Source organism: Thermobia domestica, chromosome 1 (genome assembly GCF_964235325.1).
Source record: "Thermobia domestica chromosome 1, izTheDome1.hap1.1, whole genome shotgun sequence".
Taxonomy (NCBI): Eukaryota; Metazoa; Arthropoda; class Insecta; order Zygentoma; family Lepismatidae; genus Thermobia; species Thermobia domestica.
This window is the reverse complement of record NC_137454.1, coordinates 61,977,391-62,000,097: the sequence shown is the minus strand read 5'-3', so window position 1 is coordinate 62,000,097 and position 22,707 is coordinate 61,977,391. Positions and strand designations below refer to the sequence as shown.

Below are 22,707 nucleotides of genomic sequence, written 5' to 3'. Positions count from 1 at the left end.
TGAAAAGCTTCGTTCCCCAAAATAAATTTCTGTGTACGTACGTGATAACCAGTCCGCTAAAATGGGGTTTATACAAACATTGAATGCTGGAATTTTAAAATTAAAAATTTAGCATATCATTCAAGAAAATTAAAATCTCCAATTGATAAGTTACAGATGAAGTCGATAAAGTTTGCCTACTTTTTATCAATATATTTAAGCAAAGTTAAAAATATTGATAACTACAAAACAGACATTCAGGCAAGCAGATAGATAAGATAGAATTTGTTTCGTTAGCAGGAGTGGATTCAGGATTTTAATTGAGTAGGCAATTTTTTAATGCTTTTAAAATATAAATGTATAGGATTTGTTCCTTTGCAGTAAATATTTATTTATTATCTTTTAGACGTTTATATTTTTCAAAATTCCTGGGCAGGTCATGACCTACTCGCTGAAGCTGTTTCAGTTCATTTGGTTTGTTTAGTCTTAACGTCCTTATGTAACAGCAGGATTATGGAGGATTGGACATACTACTTAGTGGCATCTGAACCATACTCGCTTTCCAGCTGGGAGAAATTTTGTGCGCTCACTGGGATCCCTTAATTACAAGGCGGAAATTAGATTCAACTAACACAGATGATCGACATACTTTTGTCACTATGAAATTTACAAGATTTGTAGCTTTTTAAATTTCTGTTTTGTTTTGTTTACACTATTCTTTTTTTTTAACACCTGGTTTAAACCAGCCAACCCTGCTGTCGTACCAGTGCCAAATGTATACTTTTTACAAACCACGTTTATATACAGTAACATTTTAATTGTGAACTGTATAGTAATATTATTTTATTAACATTTATAAAACTAAAGTTCAAAAGTATCAGCATTTAACTTAGCTTTAAGTTAAAGATTTTAGAGTATGAGCTAATAAGTATTGCCAGCAGATTACATGTCTGTATGATATGTTCGACTCATTACTCCACCCTTCATATTTATTCCCACAACCAAAACAAAAAACATTGCAAACTTGAATTTTTCAGTTAGGTACAGGGTATTAATGAAAACTATAGTGTAACATTTGAATTTTTAAACAATGAACCCATTTTATCCCAAATTCACACTCTTTTTCATTTGCTTTACTGTAGCGTGCCGACGCGTAACGCCCTTTAGCGGGCCTACTTTTTGCTTTTCTCATTGCTATAAATTCATAATTAGTATTTAAAAACCGTTCAATTACTGTATTGTCATCTAATTAATGCAGGCTTTATTCAGTGTTAAATTTCTTTCTTTATATTTTTATTCTTTCTGTGGAGTAACTCAGCCAGACGAATACCTAAAGTTAGCTGTTTGTCTCATAAGAGGAAAAGAATGTTTTCTCATATCTTTTTCTCCCCTTTTCGCATCTTGTCGAAACAGATCTGAATTGGTAACCTATAACCTTTGAGTCGCTGCATGTGCAACGGAATATCCAACCCTTGTGTCTTATCTGAGAGTCTATGTTAGTTCTGAATACTTTCATTGTTCTCTGTTTAAGCCCAGATGTTCTCAAAAACGTTCTAGACATATAACTTTTAGACGCCAACTTGACATCTCAAAAATGCTAAAGATGTCTATTTTGACACTGTATAAAATACGCGTCTAGTGAATACTTGTATTTTTGGTATCACTGTGAAACTATTATGAAACCTATAAAATCCTGATAACGCCTAATTTTCTCTGTGTTATCAAATTAACCTTCAACTTTTAATTTGGATATTATGTACTAGATGACGCTAAAGCCTTATACTGTTTATAATAAAGCGCATGCGTGAATATTCTAGTTAACGCCCTAAATAGTCGTTTAGATAATCAGCATCCAATCTAAAGCAATGACTAATTTTATTACACACGAGTGTCGTCCCTGTGGAAAGACACCTCCTTAGTATACGCACCACGTACATGGCGTGTGGAAAAACTCCCTGAATACAAAATAGCTCTACAAGCCTGTTTTCTGGGGGGAAATACTATGTAACTTCAGGAGGGACAAGTTGCTGCTTGTCGCCCCTCTGAAGGGGCTTCGGCCCATTACCATCTTGTGTGCCCTGCGACTCCAGTCCATCTTGGCATTCGCCCGTGGGAATTCCGACTGGAGAAAGGACTTCTATCTCCGAAGAAAATGATAGCATCCTGTTGGTTTTACCGCTCGAACCAATCCAGACGCACCCTGGGAAATCTCGGTCGCACTGAACATCATCTTGCCACGCCAAGTTTAACTGGACTTCTACCCGACTCGACGATATCTCAAGAGCCCACTTGAAACTCTTCAATCTCCGTAGGTGTTTCATTGCGAGGTGAGTGAATTAAATTGTTTTTGTGACCCTAACTGTGCGTCTTGATTCCTCGCATCGACTCTGAATCACGTACACTTCTGTGCACCCAATATCTGATTTCAATGTTTGTGTTTTTATAAAGTGATTCTACAACTAAGGTTGTTAGCGATAACTATCTCTTCCATTTTATTGTTTTATTGATTAATTGTTATTAGGCTAAATTATCCAAGTCTCTAATGAAACGAATAATATTTTGATTGATTAATTATAGCCAAGCCTGACCCTGTCTTGTTTACATATTCGAGGTCCATTAATTGTGTTAATAATCTTGGTTTACATTATATTAGCTTTGACTAAACTCATTGTTGTGTAACAAGTGCCTAATTCTTAAATTGTAGTCCCGCTACAAATATTTATCTCTTTGCACGAGTCCTAGTTCTCTCTTATTTTTGTGTGCTAATTAATCTTTTTGTTGTTGTGGGCTTCAAGTTAACTAGCGAACCACTTTGGAGCCGCCACTGCCTCACTGTGCTGGGATTTACCCGCGGGACACTCGTAAATCAAGGCTCCATTATAATCTCGTTAAACTCGTGCTATGACCTTGTGATTAGTTGGTGCTGTCATTGTTATATGTAGGCACTGAAAGTATCCTGTTCCCTTTCTTAATCAGACCACTCCACCGACAGCATAATTGGTCGGCCGTTGTTCGAACAGGACGGACCTCCTCCTTACCTTAAGATTTAATTGTGGAGCCAAGAGACTGCTCACCTCCATTTCATTTTAAACGTCAGGCGACTCTTAAAGTAAATCATATTCCAGAGACCTTTCCCATGGTCATTTATTAATTACTCTCTGATTCAGGCAACCTACGGTAGAGATAGCGTCGCTAATAATCTCTTTTTATGTTCGTGACCTGTGGTGGGACTCCCTCATAAGTGGCCGCAAAAGTTTTGATCGCCTCCTACCACCAGCCCCGTCATTGCAATACTATCTATTCATGGAATTAATTTCAAAATTTTAAAATATGTACTTTCTGAAAATTTTTGAAGTAAAATTTTGATTTTGATTTGAAAAAATAATTCTGTATTAGCCTATATGATGTTCATCACAGGACAGGCCATGAAAAATGCTGTAAAATGTTACCTCAACCAGCTCTCTAGCTCAACTAGGATAGCCGCAATTCCAATTTCAAAATACATTGAACATGCTATTTGCGGCATTTTTTTCAAACTTTACATAGCCCTGTCTTCAATACCGGTTGATATATAAAGTTGAAATTTGGTGTTTTTCTTAGTCTACATGAACAGTATCCTTGTGCAAAATTTCATTACAATTGAGATGGCAAGGTAAATTTTGTTTCTAAATTGTGTTGATTTGACCTGGAACGACTCAGAAATAGTAGTACCAAACCAAAATAAATCACATCTATACGTCAATCATCTAATAAGATAGAAAGTATTCTGCTGAATTACTGATAAGCACTTTAGATTTTATTCTACAATCTTTTTCTACAAAAAAGCAAATATGAAAAAGAATCTTTAGAACTACAATTTAAAACCTGAATCTACCTTTTCGTCCTCTTTTAGGAGGGACTCGGTTTTCAGTTGATGAGGCAGTTCTTTTTGTCGCTCGACGAACCATTGCTTCGTTCTCCGACTCTTCATGCTGTAACAAAAGTAAGTTTTATCTAGCACAAATATAGAATACATAATTATACGAACATTATTCTGCCAAGAAAATTAAAACTGGCAAAAACAAACCAACAGCTTCTATTAGATTTATGAATCCTCAAATGAGAACAGAAATGTTAAATATTAATACACGAAGCTGTTTCACAAATTGGCAGCACTTAAGACAGAAGAGGTGAAGATTTACATAATTTATCAGCAGCGTTTCACACTCAACCAGGCCATTTTGTACTGGAAATACCGACAAGAAAAAGTAGGAAAGAACTCGAGGAAAAATTTGGTCCAGAATTATACCTGAGCATGCCATCTTGGAAAGATTCTTTCAGGATGGTTACATGACTCAAATCTGGAACCTCTCTTATTAAGAACGCAAAATATTACGGACATCTACGGAAAATAACATCTAAACCGTTACCACCAACAGCGCAAGATGAATAATACTTCCGAAGTGAAGGATTTTCACTTGGATTTCAAGCATGCAGTGTAGATCGAACATATTCCCGGACAATTCAATTTACTGTAAAATGTACAACTAAGAACAAGCAGTCCTAAAGTACTACTCTCAAGTACGATCCCAAAGTAGGTACAGCTCATAACAGAATACACAGAAGTAGTTCCGAATGTATAATAACGATTTTCTTAGAAGCATCTACCATAGGAAACATCATGACGCCACAACCGTTGAATTATTGTGAATGCCACTATATGCTGTGTAGATATATTTAGTCATAACCGCTCCTCTTCATATTTACGACAGGCTGCTCCGCCAAAAACCGTTTGGAGAACGAAGACGTAATAGTCCATCGGCGAAGCATTCAAAGACCACTGAAATGTGGGTGAAGGGAGAAAGAGTATAGCTGAATGCCTATCTTGATGCAGCCATACCACCACTTGTCTCCCTGCCATACAGACAAGGAATGTCATCGCGATAAATTGGTATCAGAACATTAGCTTGATAACTGGAATTTACTTTGGTACAGGGTGGAAAAAAATCATGATTTTTTTTTTAAAATCATTTTTGATGATTTTTTTTATTTAAATCAAATCTTTCTCCTCGTATAATACAAGTCGCGAACTGAAGAAAAAGCATTACGAATTAGTATTAAATGACATAATTGGGGTTGAATTTTGAATTAAAACCCAATCGTTAACCTATATCAATCCCAAACAATGTTTCTTAATTATCTATCTATCTATCTATCTATCTATCTATCTATCTATATATATATATATATATATATATATATATTGGTAAATTATAGACTTTCAGTCAAGCATCGTCCCTATTTATCCTAGGATCATGGTTCATACCTCATTCTCTTCAGAATAAAACAGCCTTTAAAACGGTAACATTCACATTTTCCCTATCCTGTCCCTGAAGCGGAAAATTTTGAGAGAAGTCAGATTTTTTCTAATTTTGTTCCCTCTGGACTCGATCTCAAAATCAACTGGGAAATACTAAGGGTGTACTAAATGTGTGTACAAAATTTCAAGCTTCTATCTTGAATAGTAAGGGCGGAAAAATATTTAACAATGAGCTAAGAACATCCCCACAATACCCCAGATGACCCGGATGTAATATAAAAATTTCCTCAGACATCCCTATTTATCCTAGAATCATGATTTGTGCATTATTCTCTTCAGAATAAAACAGAGTTTCAAACGGTACCATTCAAATGTCTCCATCGTGTAGGCTATCTAGGGCTGGAAAATCATGAAAAAAGGGATTTTCTGTTAAGAAATATTCCCTTTTTTACTTTTTACCCCTCTGTACCGCCTCTGTTTAAAGGCAAAAATCTTAAAAATACTAAGGGGTGCAGTGAATAAGTGTTCAAAATTTCAAACTTCTAGATGCAAAAGTAAGCCCGCGAAAAATAATATCCCCAAATACCCCAGATTCCCGTATAAAACAGGATCTCAGGTAACAGTTTTCTGAGACATACCTATTTATCCTAAGATCATGGCTCATACATCATTCTCTTCAGAATAGAACAGCCTTTCAGATGGTACCATTCATATGTTTCCATCTTAAACGGGAAAATCGCGAAGAAAGCTATTTTTTGTTAAAAATATCCATTATTATTATTATTATTATTTTTACATTTTTGCCCCTCTGGACCCCCCTGTTTTCGTGCAGAGATCTGAGATCATCTTAAAAATACTAAGGATGAACTGAACGAGTGTGCAGAATTTCAGTCTTCTGAATGCAAAATGTAGGCCCGACAAAAAATAATAAAAATAGGCATAACAAAAAATATCTATTTTTTTTTAATTTACGACGTCCTCACATCCTATGTCTCGACGCAGAGGCGTGAAAGCATATGTAAAGTGCTCTACAATGTCTTCAATCCTGAAAAAAAAAACAAGTAAAAAGCTTTATTGGTACTTTTTTAATGGAATAATGAAGATTTTATCCTATCACCTAAACATAGGTGATATAATTTAAAAGGTTAAGCGTTAAGGAAAAAGTACAGCAACGCTTATCAAAGTGACGCTTTTTTCCACAAAAGTTACTGATATTTGGCAGGGGCATATTTTTTTAAGGAAATTGTAACTAACTTGCGGCATGAAATACATAAATTTTGCCTAAAGTTATAAAAGGGCCATTCCATCGTCACGGGCAGGACATTTACACTGCATTTTTGATGCTTTAAAGTTGTATATTTCTAAAAATACATAATTAATTCTGCTAATTGTATGATACATGAGCAGTACAGACTTAGGAGTATATGTAGCTGATGTTTTCAGTATTTTTTTCTGTTTAGAGTAGAAAATATTAATTCCTAAACGTCTGTCACGGGCGGGGACAAAAAAGAGAAGTGACTTTCGACACACCAAGTGAATGTTACAAAACTCTGTGAATTCTTAGCTCAAAATGTTTTTATTTAAACGGAAATGTATAAATGATGAATTTTTTTTACCAAACTTCACTTAAGAGAAATTTGCCAAATATTTATATTAATAAAAAACTCAACTTTACCGCGTCACGGGCAGGACACATGGTTGTCACGGGCAGGACACCATGTGAATCAACACACAAAATCTCAATAAGAATGATTTGAAAACTGAAATAAAATCGAAAATAAGTCAATTGCTGCTGTTCTGTTATATCATTGTACACAAATAGTTCTATTTACTTTACTTGGAACTCGCTTTTATCACATAATATAAAATATGTAGTACACTTATTTCTCACCACCTACACTTTAGGAAATGGTTTTATTTGCCCATTTACACCCACCTTGTAGGGAACTTCGTACAAAACACTGTCTAACAGTATATAAAACAGGTGCTGGTATCCAGTGCCCGTGCCGTGGAAAATCAGCGCACGGGGCGAGAGTATACGACGGCGCCCCCGAAAATATGAGTGAGGTCGACAGACCAGCCGCAAAGCGTCACCATGGTTGGCGCCATGCGTAAGAAAATTTTCAAAAATAAACCCTGCTTTTCCTTGATTTTGAACACTATTTAATACTTTTTCCTTCCATTTTTATATATCTTTTATTTTTTCCTCCTGAATTTTTCGCCCCCATTCTTTGACACCCGGGGCCTTCGCCCCGCTCGCCTCTTCCCCCTCAACGCCACGGCACTGCTGGTATCACAAGTATTATTTGATTGAAATGCATGTAAGACACATCTTCAACAGTCTTGAAAATTTTACCGCAATTGCTTACGGTCTTCATACGAATTTCCTTGACTTCTTCGCCCTCTTCCACTGGACTCTGTGAGATAGTAGCATGGAAGGATCTTATAAAATATATCTAATATTGTATAAGATCCTTGGTTGCATGTCTATGCTTTCTTTTTTTGTCCTCTAGAGAAAAATTCCATCAACAAAAATGTTCCTTGTGTTATATCTTCAACAGCTGGCCTAACACAAGCCTTGTTAACATGCAAACCTAAGTCGTCGCTCAGGATAGCTTCATGGCTTTCGGAATCATCATTTTCAGAATCTCAATAAAAGTCTGTTAGGAGTTTAAAGATTTTACACGGATGAAGCTCTGATTTAAAAGTTCGACAAACTACTCAATTTTCGCTGTAAAATTGCAGAATAAAAGTGTTTTGGTTGGAGACATTCAATTGATAAGAGCATTTTCCTGCCTTTTATTCAAAGCGTCTTTTTTTTTTTTTTTTTTCAATTTCGGCTGATGATAGTAAAACAGATACATTTTGAAACGAAAAGCTTAAAGCTGATACGAAATCAGCATCACATTCTACAATTACTTTTGTTTCACAAAGTTCCATACTGATCTTCTTGTAGGTACTCCAATCCCATCCACTTCTCCCTTGAAACGAACAAAAAGGTGACGCTAATGATAATATTTATATGACACTTATTTTACGTTAAAACGTCATACTGGCAGTAATAGATAATCCTCTATTTAAGTAAATAATGTTCATGCTTAGTAAACTTTATTTTAGTACACATGGAATCATTTTCTATCATGAATAACCAATGTACACAAACTTTCGCACCAATGGCATGCCCACTGTCACGGGCAGGACAAGTTTTCAAATTGAAATAAATCGAAATATATTATTAGCATTAGTCCAAAATTTGGTAAATGTGAACTATACGTACAAATTGTTACTTCTACTAAGTACGAACCACATTCTCAAATTTAGTAATTCAGTACAATAACTTTTGGTAGTTTTCTGTCACGGGCAGGACACTCAAATTGACGTTTATATCTTTAATGATATTATAAACAATTTTTATCCTGTAAACACTTTTTCAACTGCAGCTTGTAGCAAAAAGAAGCATCTTGAATAGCTCGAAGTTACTTCAGCCAAACATGCACAAATTACCGTAAAATGTTGCCGATAACAAGAATAAAAAAATTCCCCGCAGATGTCATGTTACAAAATCACAACTTAGATTTAAAATTTTACGTGAATTCTAAGGATAAATAAGTTTTTCTTTGTGGTAAAGTAAATTTCGTTCTATTTACTTCATATATATGTAAAAATGCATTGGTTTTGACAGTTTTCGAAAATTTGGGTTCAGGCTCACTTTCGCGTGGAATGGCCCAAAATCTAAAAAAAAAATTCGGAGAGGGGATAGGACACTCCTAAATACGCCATATTATCTGGGAACAAATATATAGACGCGCACACAAAAGAATCTTCGTCTTAAATGTGGATGGTGATTTCCCCGTTGGAATAGTTAACGATTTACAATATAAGCCCTATATTACGAAGAGAAGAAAACCGGATTGCCCTGTTACCCGTTCAAAACGATTTTCCCTAATCATCCTCTGCTTGACACTTGTTTTCATACTATGCTGTACATACTGTACATTTGAGTCTCATTGTATTGTGATTCTCTTCCATAATCGAAATAACAACAGAAACGGGACTTTACTTATTTTCACTTTAAATTATTTCGGAATTTGATTTAAATCAACCCACCCTGCTTTGGCATGATATATCTCTAAATTCCCACTACAACAGGTACCAGCACCAATCATGAAAACGTTTCGTACATTCACAGTATCATCTTTGGAAGTCCAACACCATGCTCTATGTAGAAACTTGCAGCATGTCACTGAGATACTTATGTCTCATCCAGTGAGACATCCATTTCCACCTGTCGTTCTCCAGATGGTAGTAGTAGAAACTTCTGTAATGTGCTTTGGCAAGAGCTTCTGAACATGTCCCTATCGACGCTTTTCCCACCATAGAGTACTGTGGATTACGGTATGGATTATCTTGGATATGTTCCAACACAGTTTGCAATACCTCTATGTGCACCTGGATTCTTAAGTGGCGAGAGCCTGTACATTTCTAAAAAGTAGATGATGGTTTACTTCTTTCTGCCCTATGGAAATAGCCCCTCTCGCGCCTTTCTTGTCCACTTTTAACACATACATTATGCCACTTTCAAAGCGGTGATTCCATGTTCCTTGCGTTTTGATTCGCACTGTATTTGACATCGTCAAGTGCCGTTATGCATCCTTCCAAACGAATATTCACTATACCTGTCACGGATACACTGAGGTCCAATGCATCTATTTGAAAATTCCCAGTATAGATCGTATCAAGAATAGGTTCAAGTTGTTGTCTAATATTGGCACATTGAATACATTCAAGCACATACACACACACAAACCCTCTCCATACGACAAAGAAAACATTTTCCAAGCTCAACTTACACCTATGAAAGAAAATCAGTCCTCTGCACAATATTTTTATTGCTGAGATATATCGTTAGATACGACTTTCCAAAGTTATCAAATGAAAAAAAAAAAATTACTGATTTAACGCCCCACGATTACGAGCTTTAGGCTAAAGGATACGGATGATTAATGAAAAAACAACGAAAGAATAGATGGGACGAGAATGTGCGAAGAAACAGGGTAACCCCGAGAAAATCCCCGTACACGATGTTGTCCACCACAAACACTTTGGACTGGGATCGAACCAAGGATCCCTAGTACTAGCGGTGGGCGCTCTACCACGGATTCACCATGGTCCTTGCTAAGTTATTGAATGAAAAGTTTAAAGAAATAGCACGAACTTGTCTGAGTTGAGTCATAATAAGATTACACGTGGATTTGCTGTCAATGGTGTCTAGACATAACTAAAGAATACCAGTGTCTCACACCTTAGTATAATATTGATTTTCGTCACACAATATCGCCAAGGCAATAACTGATCTATCAGCAAACAGAATATAGTTTTCACTCATTTTAAACCCATATCTGTCCGTAAACTGACATACTGCAAAATACCACTCTGAAAGTTAGAGCGAGAGGGTGAATGTAACTCACCATATATTTTAATTACAATGGGTGCTTACGAGAGATTACTGAAGCATCCAGATATTTCTAATTACGGAAAACTAATGCTCGAACGTTGGCTAATCATGTAATAAAATTGCTGGGAATGCCGGGTTCCCCAAAGCGATCCCACTGTGGTGGCTTTTTGCGATATACAGTATTACATTGTTCATGACTTCGCGAAAGGAAGAACTTACAACGTGGGATAACTGAGCCTCATTTTAGGAAACTCTCATCGAGTAAGTTATGATTTCTCAATGATAATACTTCAACTTTCTGGAGTGGAGTTACTCATTACCACAGTGAGCGAATAGCAGACAGAATGAATATACTTAACCAGTATCTTTAAACAGGTCTTACGCTTTTCCTACAGCAACAGTGCTTCTATCATTTTGTTTGACAATCTTGCTGATTGCGCAATATCTCTAGTACTTCATGTGAGTCAGGGAATCGACGAGAGCATCATATTACATAAATTATCCTAGTTTGATTCAACTTCCAATAAAGTCTTAAAACGTATATCCATCTCCACCCTCTTAATCAACCTTCCATACTGATGGACAAAGTATAGCAGCTAATCGTGGAAAATCCGTTCTTTAAAAATGGAACCAGGAATAAAAGAAAGTTGATAACCAAAAATAACCGACAAGAACTGTTTAAGTAGCATAAAATAACCTTGCATATCTCACATTAACCACAAGTTTCCCATTAGATTTCCGAAACGCACAAGGGACAGATTCTGCCTTAGGACGTATACTTATTTAACTATTCTTATTTTGTACTTACATTAAAAAAAAATGTGATCCTCTCTACTCGAACCTCATCTCTCCGGTATTATGTTCTCTCAATAGAGATATCAACGACACTACAACTTTTTATACTATGGATCTTTCGATAACCTCGCTACCATCAAAATTTTTATTTTGACACTAGCAAAACAATAATACATAATATGGTTAATGAGATACAGCCCAAAATTGTGAATAATTCTTTAATTTGTAACTAAAATATAATCAAAGATGACAGACACATAAATCTACAGATCACATCAAGCTAAAAAAGGTATATTCTCATGGATAGGTTTTTCGAGAAACAATAAATCTATGGCCCTAAAATGTATGTTCGTTCGTTACCAATAGTAAGTGATAAATTTTTATTTTTGTACTGAACATGTAAAAGTAAATAAATTACACTGTAAAGTCGAAGATTGTATTTACTGTTGTTAGTCTTCTCCCCACGATAACACGCACACTTCTATTAGTGATACAATACCCCTAATACTGCTTCTAAAACATCAAAAAACAAACACGGCACATAAATCGATAGTAAACCCATCCGGTTAGCCGAAAATCAGGATCTGTATCCTCGTCATTTTGGCAATCAAATTTTCTTTCGTTGTTCCATATTTGCTGACACTGAATGTAAAATAGTTTATTTGTATACATTGTATGGCAAAGCATCTTCAATGAAAATATCAACTGTAATTAACTTGCCTTCACAAAATAATGCCTGCAGATGGTTAGTTTGGACTTGAAGAATAGCGCAATTGGTAAAGCATATGCTCAGGAAGCGGGAAGATAATTTCCAAATACAATGAAAAGATGTCTGACACGTCGACGTTGTTCTGCAATTACTCGTATTAAATATAAATAAAGTATTTTTATGCGAATATATTTACTTTAACATTAAACAACCGTACGCAAATTGACAAATTCAATCAAAAGGACTCATTAAGAATACTGGGAAGATGATTCTGTATTACGCCGTGATAATACAGAATTATGGGAAGAGAGATTGTCACTAGATAGCCTGCATCAACATTAAAAAAAAAATAAATAAATAAATAAATAAATAAATAAATAAATAAAACTAATCAATCATTAAATACTTACAAAAATAATATTAAGTTTTCAGGAAGTACTGTTAAATATTTCATACACTCGCCATTAAAATTATTTCATCATAAAACCTCTTGATACAATCCATGTGATCATTGTTTTTGATCAAAGCAGAAAGGCACAGATAGAAAGTACATCTGGAATATTTTGAAATTATTCCTAAATAGAGATGCAAAAAAGCCGGCTTTTTTGAATCGATGGTTTTTTTCACATAAAAAGCCGGCTTTTTTGGAAAAAAACGAGAATTTTGGAAATTTTGGCTTTTTTCAACTTCATGATTTTTCTATCTAAATAGCTTTCTTATAGTATATTCTATAGTTAGATAAGAATTCCATGACCTGAATGTGATATTTCGCTCTGAAATTCACCATCAAGATGGATGGAGCACATGTTTTACGAATTAAAGCTAACATGAAGAATGTAGTATTTGAGGGTAATTTTAGAGGTTATTTAAATTTATTTTAACTTTTGAGTTATCGACATTTCTTTCCTTCTCTAGATCATTTTAGTTTGTCATCCGTGTTTCATTTCTAAGAGCTTAGTATCAGCTTCTAGCAGTAAAGTTAAACTTACGTTTTTCTATATATCCGTCAAAGCATACGTTTTTCAATACGTCCGTCAAACCGTATTTGCACATTTCTGTTATACTGTAGTTGTGCAATGATTTAGCAATAATTTTCCAGATACAACCTTGAATACCAATTTATACAAATAATCAGTAGCGGATTTAGAAAAGTACTTTAGGATGGGTTTTTCTGATTGGTTCGTTTCCTAAAAAGTCCTAATTTTATTTGGGAAGTGCTTGAAGTTTATGAGTACAGGCATAATAATATTTCGTTTCGTTTATACGTTTAGCAATAATCTTCCGGATACAACTTGAAAATCATTTTATACTGAGAATCAGTGGCGGATTTAGAAAAGTATTTTGGGAAGGGTTTCTTACTAATGTTTAGTTTTTTTAAACATTCGTAATTTTTATTTGACGGGAGTTTAAAGTTTATGAGTAAAGGCATAAATAATAGATATTTCGTTTCTAGCAGACATTCCGTAACTTTGGGAAACGGGCTTCAGTCCGAAAGACCGCCCCCTAACCTTCGCAAAACCGTCACTGCTGGTAATTAGTAATAATAACGATTTAAAAACAATAAAGAAGGAAGTCGCCCAACTCACAGTACACGCACTATTTCTACATTCACAGATGGAATGAAGAAAATCTTTGTCAGAATGGTCGAATGCTGGTTGAATCCCGGACTTCCCGATAGAAGCGCAAAAGCTAATCACTCAGTCATGTTTGTTGTGCAGTTGTATTTAGCTTAACTTAAATATATTCCGTAGTCTTTTTTTTTTGGGGGGGGGGGGAGTTCCGTAATGATATGTTGAATCCCTCTTATTAAAAATTCAGAAAACTTGAGGATTGGGTAAACTGTGATGGTGGTTCTATAAAACTTAACTGTAGAATTTCAAGAATATACAGAACCAAAAGCTCTAGATGTGCGGCCTTTAAGTGTATCATATAAATCTAAGTATTTCTCTTATGTTTTATTTTAATTTTATTTTGTTTCAAAAAGAGGGTATGGAATATTTTGAAGTAAAAATACTACATACTATTCTGCTAGTTATTTGTGTATTCTTTAAAAAGAAGTGTTTACTTTTAGGGTTGGCTGGTTTACACCAACTTTTTTTTTTAATAACTGGTTTAAACCACAAAAATAAAAAGAATGAAAAATGCGAATCGTGTGAACTTCATGGTGACGTTTCCAAATATCAAACCACCTGCAATAGTTTTATTTCCCTTTCACCTTTTAATCAAGGTGTCCCATGTTCAATTCTCGGTCGAACCACAAACCTTCTTTCATGCGTAACCCAAGTAGCGGTTCGGATGTCAGTTTAAGCGAAAGTCTTCTCCTTGATAACCTCGGTATTTCGTAAGGATGTTAAGCCTAAATATACGAAACAAACCAAATTGTATATTTCTGCATGCCTAAATGCGTGTTGTTTTATAAAGAAGCCAAGATTGCTTAAATATATTGATATAAATTGGCAAAATTTATCGATTGCCTACGTAGCTTCCAACATTAGCTTGGATTGGACTTTCAATGATATGTACGTACTAAATTTGTAATTTAATACCTCAGCTTTAGCGTACTGATTATGGTACGTTGACTTTTAAATTTTACATGCAAAGCAATAACAGGATTTTCCCTTATTGTCTTACATTTCAAGTAATGACGGGATTTTCCCGATGGCTAGGGCGGGAGATTCTCAACTTAAGAAATTTACTGACCGCACTTCTTTAAGCTTATGGGACTTCTTCCGGCATAACCCCGCTGTTGCATAATAACATCAAGTCGAAACAAACTTATTTCTGTGAATATGTAATATAAATACATAAAGCAAAAAATGAAATCAAAAAAGCCTGGTTTAAACATCCCCCAAAAAACGTGTTTTTGGCATTTTCAAAAACAACCACGGTTCTTGCCAACTCTGCTTGCTTTTGTATATAGGAGGTTAAAAATTCTTATTATATACATTGGTTAATCCTGTGGAATTCATAATGTAAATATGTTGAAGAAAAATTGTTTGAAATATTTTTTCGAAATTAAATGACTTTTTGTGTTATAGAGAAGCGATACAAAGTTTGTTTTATCAATTTAAAGCAGTATTTTGCGGACTGACTTCATCGAGGGAGTCGAGGGAGTCGAGGGAGCCGGAGTAAAAATAATTACTAGAGGGAGTCGAGGGAGTAAAAATATTCACTCGAGGGAGTAAAAATATTCACTCTAAAGAGTCGAGGGAGTAAAAATTTTCACTTGAGGGAGTAAAAATATTCACTCGAGGGAGTCGAGGGAGTAAAAATATTCACTCGAGGGAGTCGAGGGAGTAAAAATATACACTCGAGGGAGTCGAGGGAGTAAAAATATTCACTCGAGGGAGTCGAGGGAGTAAAAATATTCACTCGAGGGAGTCGAGGGAGTAAAAATATTCACTCGAGGGAGTAAAAATATTCACTCGAGGGAGTTGAGGGAGTAAAAATATTCACTCGAGGGAGTAAAAATATTCACTCGAGGGAGTCGAGGGAGTAAAAAAATTCACTCGAGGGAGTCGAGGGAGTAAAAATATACACTCCAGGGAGTCGAGGGAGTAAAAAATATTCACTCGAAGGAGTCGAGGGAGTAAATATATTCACTCGAGGGAGTCGAGGGAGTAAAAATATTCACTCGAGGGAGTAAAAATATTCACTCGAGGGAATCGATGGAGTAAAAATATTCACTCGAGGGAGTCGAGGGAGTAAAAATTATTCACTCGAGGGAGTAAAAATATTCACTCGAGGGAGTCGAGGGAGTAAAAATATTCACTTAGGGGAGTCGAAGGAATAAAAATGTTCACTCGAGGGAGTCGAGGGAGTAAAAATATTCACTCGAGGGAGTAAAAATATTCACTCGAGGGAGCAAAAATATTCACTCGAGGGAGTCGAGGGAGTAAAAATATTCACTCGAGGGAGTTGAGGGAGTAAAAATATTCACTCGAGGGAGTCGAGGGAGTAAAAATATACACTCGAGGGAGTCGAGGGAGTAAAAATATTCACTCGAGGGAGTGGAGGTAGTAAAAATATTCACTCCAGGGAGTCGAGGGAGTAAAAATATTCACTCGAGGGAGTGGAGGTAGTAAAAATATTCACTCCAGGGAGTCGAGGGAGTAAAAATATTCACTCCAGGGAGTCGAGGGAGTAAAAATATTCACTCGAGGGAGTCGAGGGAGTAAAAATATTCACTCGAGGGAGTCGAGGGAGTAAAAATATTCACTTAGGGGAGTCGAAGGAATAAAAATGTTCACTCGAGGGAGTCGAGGGAGTAAAAATATTCACTCGAGGGAGTCGAGGGAGTAAAAATATTTACTCTAGGGAGTCGAGGGAGTAAAAATATTTACTCTAGGGAGTCGAGGGAGTAAAAATATTTACTCTAGGGAGTCGAGGGAGTAAAAAGTTTTACTCGAGGGAGTAAAAATATTCACTCCAGGGAGTCGAGGGAGTAAAAATATTTAGTCGAGGGAGAAAAAATATTCACTCGAAGGAGTCGAGGGAGTAAAAATATTCACTCGAGGGAGTCGAGGAAGTAAAAATATTCACTCTAGAAATTCCCTCGAGTGAATATTTTTACTACCTCGCCTCTCACGAATGAATATTTTTACTCCCTCGACTCCCTCGAGTGAATATTTTTACTCCCTCGAGTGAATATTTTTACTCCCTCGACTCCCTCGAGTGAATATTTTTACTCCCTCGACTCCCTCGAGTGAATATTTTTAGTCCCTCAACTCCCTCGAGTGAATAATTTTACTCCTTCGAGTGAATATTTTTACTCCTTCGAGTGAATATTTTTACTCCCTCGACTCCCTCGAGTGTATATTTTTACTCCCTCGACTCCCTCGAGTGAATATTTTTACTCCCTCGACTCCCTCGAGTGAATATTTTTACTCCCTCGAGTGAATATTTTTACTCCCTCGAGTGAATATTTTTACTCCCTCGAGTGAATATTTTTACTCCCTCGAGTGAATATTTTTACTCCCTCGACTCCCTCGAGTGTATATTTTTACTCCCTCGACTCCCTCGAGTGAATATTTTTGCTCCCTCGACTCCCTCGAGTGAATATTTTTACTCCCTCGACTCCCTCGAGTGAATATTTTTAGTCCCTCAACTCCCTCGAGTGAATAATTTTACTCCCTCGACTCCTTCGAGTGAATATTTTTACTCCCTCGAGTGAATATTTTTACTCCCTCGACTCCCTCGAGTGAATATTTTTACTCCCTCGACTCCCTCGAGTGAATATTTTTATTCCCTCGAGTGAAAATTTTTACTCCCTCGACTCCCTAGAGTGAATATTTTTACTCCCTCGAGTGAATATTTTTACTCCCTCGAGTGAATATTTTTACTCCCTCGACTCCCTCTAGTAATTATTTTTACTCCCTCGACTCCCTCGAGTCCCTCGACTCCCTCGATGAAGTCAAGTCCCGTATTTTGAAAAAAGCCCAAAATTTCCCAAGCAAAAAAGCAAAGCAGAAAAAACCGAGTTTTTTTCCAAAAAAGCCGGTTTTTTCCCGAGCCCTTGCATCTCTATTCCTAAACATAATTTTTACATTACTATTAAGAAAATGTATAAATAATCAACATACCAAGCTATCGTGCGACAAACCAAACTAACAAGAAAGGAAAGGGAGAAGAAATTTGACGAAATTATACATTCTAAAGCACTAATATTCTAAATCCAACACCACAACATAAACTGAATACCATACAGGTCCCTACAAGTCACACTGCAAGTGTTCACAACATGCTTTGAGATGAAAACTTGCACACGCCAACTTACATACCTCCTTAAGTGGTGTCATTGTATCTGCAGTTTAAAGCCACTTGCCCAAACACAATAAAAAATTTAGAGGGTTAATGGAGCAGGACGCACACAACTAGAAGACAAACACAAGTAACGAAAATCTTAGTTGAAAGATAGTATTATCTCAGAATTCAAAATTACTTGATCAAGATATCTAGAACAAAATAAAATCAAAATTGATTTTTTTCTTAAAAAGTTAGGCTTGCGTGCAACTAAGAATTAATGTATGCAAATCATACGAAAGGAATTTTGTACTGCCCAAAGACAACAAATACGTCAAATACAGCAGAATAACAATGAACAGGTACCACTTTAGAACGAATGTTACGGAAAATTTACTTCAGTGTTCATGACGTGCTAGTAATACAAAGCAGATTGATAAATAAGCATTTCAAATTGTGATTTTTTAACATTTGAACATCGAAAAGGTAATGTGCATAGTAGTTGTCTCTGAAACGCTGATCGCCTGCCATTAGAGAATAAACGTAGATCAAAATAGGGTGCTGGTTTACTTATGACACACCATATTTTGGAAGATTTTTAGGTAAATTTCAATACTTTACATGGAAAGACATATTTATAAAGAACAAATCTCTGCAAGCTATAGAATTAAATATAAACCAATATACCTGTACTTTAGATTTACAAGTGTAAGTTTACTAGTGTAAAATCATTACAAGAGCCTTACGACGGATACAATAAGTGAGTGCACACGAAAGATGACTGTATTAGAAACTACTTGCCATTGACGGTGTATTTTTGCACAGTGTACAGAAGCTGTATTTTATGTTTACAAGTGGAGCGCTAATAGTATGAAACCATGACAAATAAATTCGTATCATTGTCAAAACCCCCTCGTTTTCATTAGCTTCGCTTATACGTATACCGACCTTCGCTAACGCGCCCTTTCCTTCGGGCGCACCCGTCGCTAACACTCGGACCCCCAACTTTGCCCTGACCTGACTCGGTTCGATAGTATTCTTGCTTTTCAGTGGCCACCTACCACAAGTTGTTTTGTGTTTTTTGCAATGTAGCTTTATGCACACATCTGGACGCCGTATTTATACCCAACTTTTAAATTTTACCTTACTTTTCTAGATTCTGATGAAATTGGGTACAGTCCATACCAATGGGAAATGACAAACCTGGTATTTCAGTAGCTATGTGAACTGGTTTTAAAATCACGGGCCCTCGAAGATTTCAAAAAATTTACAAAAAGAGAAAAAAAGTCTATAAGTGACATTTGTTCGATTGGCATTTGTGGGTGAACTAAAGGACCTAGGACTTGTTATGGTGTAAGTTTAAGTTTTATGAAAAGACCTTTCAGATGGTATACTACGGAACATCTGATTGTAATACTATAGATTTTTTTTTAATTTTTTTTTTTTTTTGAAAAAATCATGGAAAATTTTCAAAATATATTGAGTCTGCTATAAATGTATTCCGAAAGTTTCATTTTAGGATCAGGATGTGTCATTTGTTATAAGTTTTCACGGTAAGAGTGCACTTTGAGCAGAACATTTATAGAAACCAATACTTAAACGAGCCCTGCGAGGCTTCTTCTAACCCCTTTCGCTCGCTGTCGTTCGTTCAGGTATGTTTTGTCAAGTAAGTAACACTGGAGATTTTATATTTGCAAGATTGGGGGAGAAACTAAAAGATACCCAAAATCACTTGTTCTGCACAAAGTGCACTCTTATAGCTTCCACTTCCAAATGTAGAGCTGAAAATTCTGTTAATTTAGGTTCTTCATTAATTCTCTGAAACATCTGAAAGAAACACAACACAATACTGGTGATTCAAAAATTTTAATCGGGGCTAAAGATTTAAATTACAAGACCTGTTTTCGAAAATTTATTTTAATTAGGAATCCAAAGTTTAATCTAGATTAGGAGTGGTTGAGTAAGGAATGAGAGGAGGTAACTGAGAAATACGAATACTGACATAGAAATAAAAGCACCATTATGAGCCGTCAAACTTCCACTGCAAAACGAAAGAACACATAAATTGAACCCGCCATTAGATGAGTAACCAGATGCCTGCACTGTTCGACCTTAGTGAGTCCGTTCCATTTATTTTCCTGATGTTTTTATAATTCTTTGTCCTGTTTGTAACTTCCGTGATCAAGACTGTAGGGGGAAGCTGAAAGCTAGGAAGAGTAAAATGACTGTAAGAATTTCTGAGCGTGTTAATAATATTGTACAGAAAAGTCGTTGAAGAATGTTTAACTATCTTCAAAGATATTAGGATAAAATGATAGGATCTCGCATCCAGACTGTTGTTCCTCCTCAACCAATCTTTTGCCAATGCTTATACCATGACCGAACTAGTCGCGTAACTACTATAGACCCCCCCCCCCCCCCCCAAAGAAAGAAAACAAAGAAATGCAGCGGGGAGGGCACCGTCCCAAAAGGATTTTCAGTCTAGTTTCTCAATGGGTCGAGTCTATCTAGTTTCCATTTTTATCTTAATGTACGATTGCTTTGAATAAGTACACTTTTGCTCTTATAATTTTCAGACTTCGGTGCTTAAATTTGATATGGATTGTACTAATTCCTTACCATTATTTTCTGTCACGTTAACAATCAGTTACTCGGTATTAAAACAGACTGTTGCTAAAATTTCGTGTAAGCGGCGAATCTTTTCAAGTTTTCTGAAAATGTAAACAACACAGTACGTTTCATAAAAACAAGCTACTGATACTTCTCTCATAATAATGTACGTTTCGAACTGAGCGCTACAAACTTTTTCTTATCCTCGGCACAGGTGTTAGTAAAGCAAACAACTAAAAAACACCATCTGCTGGTCAAAAGCGTATTACGTTCGCCAAGAAAACAAAGAAGCCTAAGTATGAAGGAATCTTAAGTTTCAAAGATGAGAAACCAATGAATCGCATACAATATATAAAATTAAAATAATGTATACAAGATGAGGCCTCTTTTCCAACCCGCGAAATCATATAGCAATGGGGTATATAAGACATTGGTTCAATTTCTAAGCCATCAACAAGTCATTTAGTATCGTACGAACAAGATCCCACAGATGGCGCAATATCACCAGAAAATTCGAAAGAGCGGCCCATTCTGTAGCAAGTAAATATAGGGATTGGAATAATCAATGCTCTAGATACTAACAAGGGTGAAGTGTACTACCCGCAGGAAGTGGCCTGAGCTTCTCTTGGACGACACTCGGCGACGGCAACGCAAAACCATCATTCCCTTTGGTTGGGACCGACTTCTATCTCTTTCCAGTATTTAAGGAAGCTGTCGACAAAGGCACTTTAGAACCAATGACGAAGTGAATACAACCTTGAAGGAGTTCCCGTATGCGTTACACGAATTTCTTTTAAGAAATATTAAAAACCTTGTAAAACAGTACGGCAAAAGCATCGACGTCCTTGGTTTTTATGTGAAAAAAAAAAAAAAAAACGTAAGCTCTGTTCTTTATTTTCGCAGAATATTACTTGCTTTATCTAACACCTCTGTCCATAGCTGCCAGGGAAAGTATCTTCTTCACAAGCAAGTGTTAAAACTTATTTTCTAACTTACCTTCGTAAAGTTTCTCATACAGAAATAAGAAAAGTAATCATTCATTTCAAGAAGTTTTTGGATGAAATTAGTCACATGAATGATTGCACTAAACCCAAAATTAGAGATAGCTGATTCCCAAATGAATGATTTCGTCTACTAGTATTATACCACGGAACTAGTTAAAACTATAGTCGAGTATATATATATATATATATATATATATATATATATATATATATATATATATATATATATATATAGATAGATAGATAGATAGATAGATAGATAGATAGATAGATAGATAGATAGATAAATAGGAAATGGAAAAGATAACCGATGTAAATCATATAATCAATGAGTAGCCACAAGTTTACAGATATTAATTTAGCTCAGAAACATGCATGTACACCGAACAAAATTGTACGAATCTATCAATTAGGTAATGGGAGATATCTGTTGCGCTTCAAATAAACGCGTGCAAAACTACAAAAGTAATAGTTCAAAGGAAAATAGGTTTTGTGTACGTTAGTTTTGAGATATTGTGCAAGCAAAGATTACGTTAAAATTACTTCAACATTTTTTTCATATAAGCCTATACATTATACAAAGGTAAAATAATTTAAGAAATTTACGGCTGTATTCTGATAAGACTTTCCAGAGAACAAGCAATCAAGTTGTACCGAAAAGCATCACTCGACTTAATTTTAGTGCATGCATTAAGAAAATCTACATGCTGATCTAGGTGAAACGTAAATCGTATAATAGGGCCTAGATATCTCTTGAAATATTTCAAATTTTATTTGAAATAAATCTGAACCGTATATGTACCACGGTTGGACCCACCTGAAAAAAAAATTAAAAAACACCATAAAACCCACCTGGGTTTTCGAGTTTTTTGTTAGTAGATTATTGGCACAACTACGGTGATCATATTAAAAGTGATTTTTATCAGATTTTGGACTTTCCTTGGGCGAATTAGATGCTTTCACGTTAAGGTATACAACAACATTCAACGTAAGACCTTTATAAAGTTCTGAATGCATTGAGTGAATAAAAAATCTTACCATAGCTTGAGATAATAATAGAACAAATTAATGTATGGATTATGCTTATAGCCTATTTGAAGTAAAATATGTAATC

At 35.6% G+C, this 22,707-nt stretch overlaps 1 protein-coding gene across 15 annotated transcripts in view; it reads right to left on the bottom strand.

Moving 5' to 3' along the window:
* Rcc1 (Regulator of chromosome condensation 1) overlaps positions 1-22,707 on the bottom strand; it is a 68,787-nt gene that overhangs the window by 31,515 nt on the left and 14,565 nt on the right. For 8 of the 15 annotated variants that reach the window (XM_081757718.1, XM_081757740.1, XM_081757709.1 and 5 more), the window contains exons 2-3: positions 18,018-18,110; positions 3,854-3,950 (exon numbers count right to left, since the gene is read on the bottom strand). In XM_081757718.1, the coding sequence (XP_081613844.1) occupies positions 3,854-3,950; positions 18,018-18,035 (115 nt within the window). In that variant the 5' untranslated portion in view covers positions 18,036-18,110. The remainder of the gene's footprint in view (positions 1-3,853; positions 3,951-18,017; positions 18,111-22,707) is intronic. The other 7 variants (XM_081757700.1, XM_081757744.1, XM_081757723.1 and 4 more) reach the window with 1 other exon arrangement.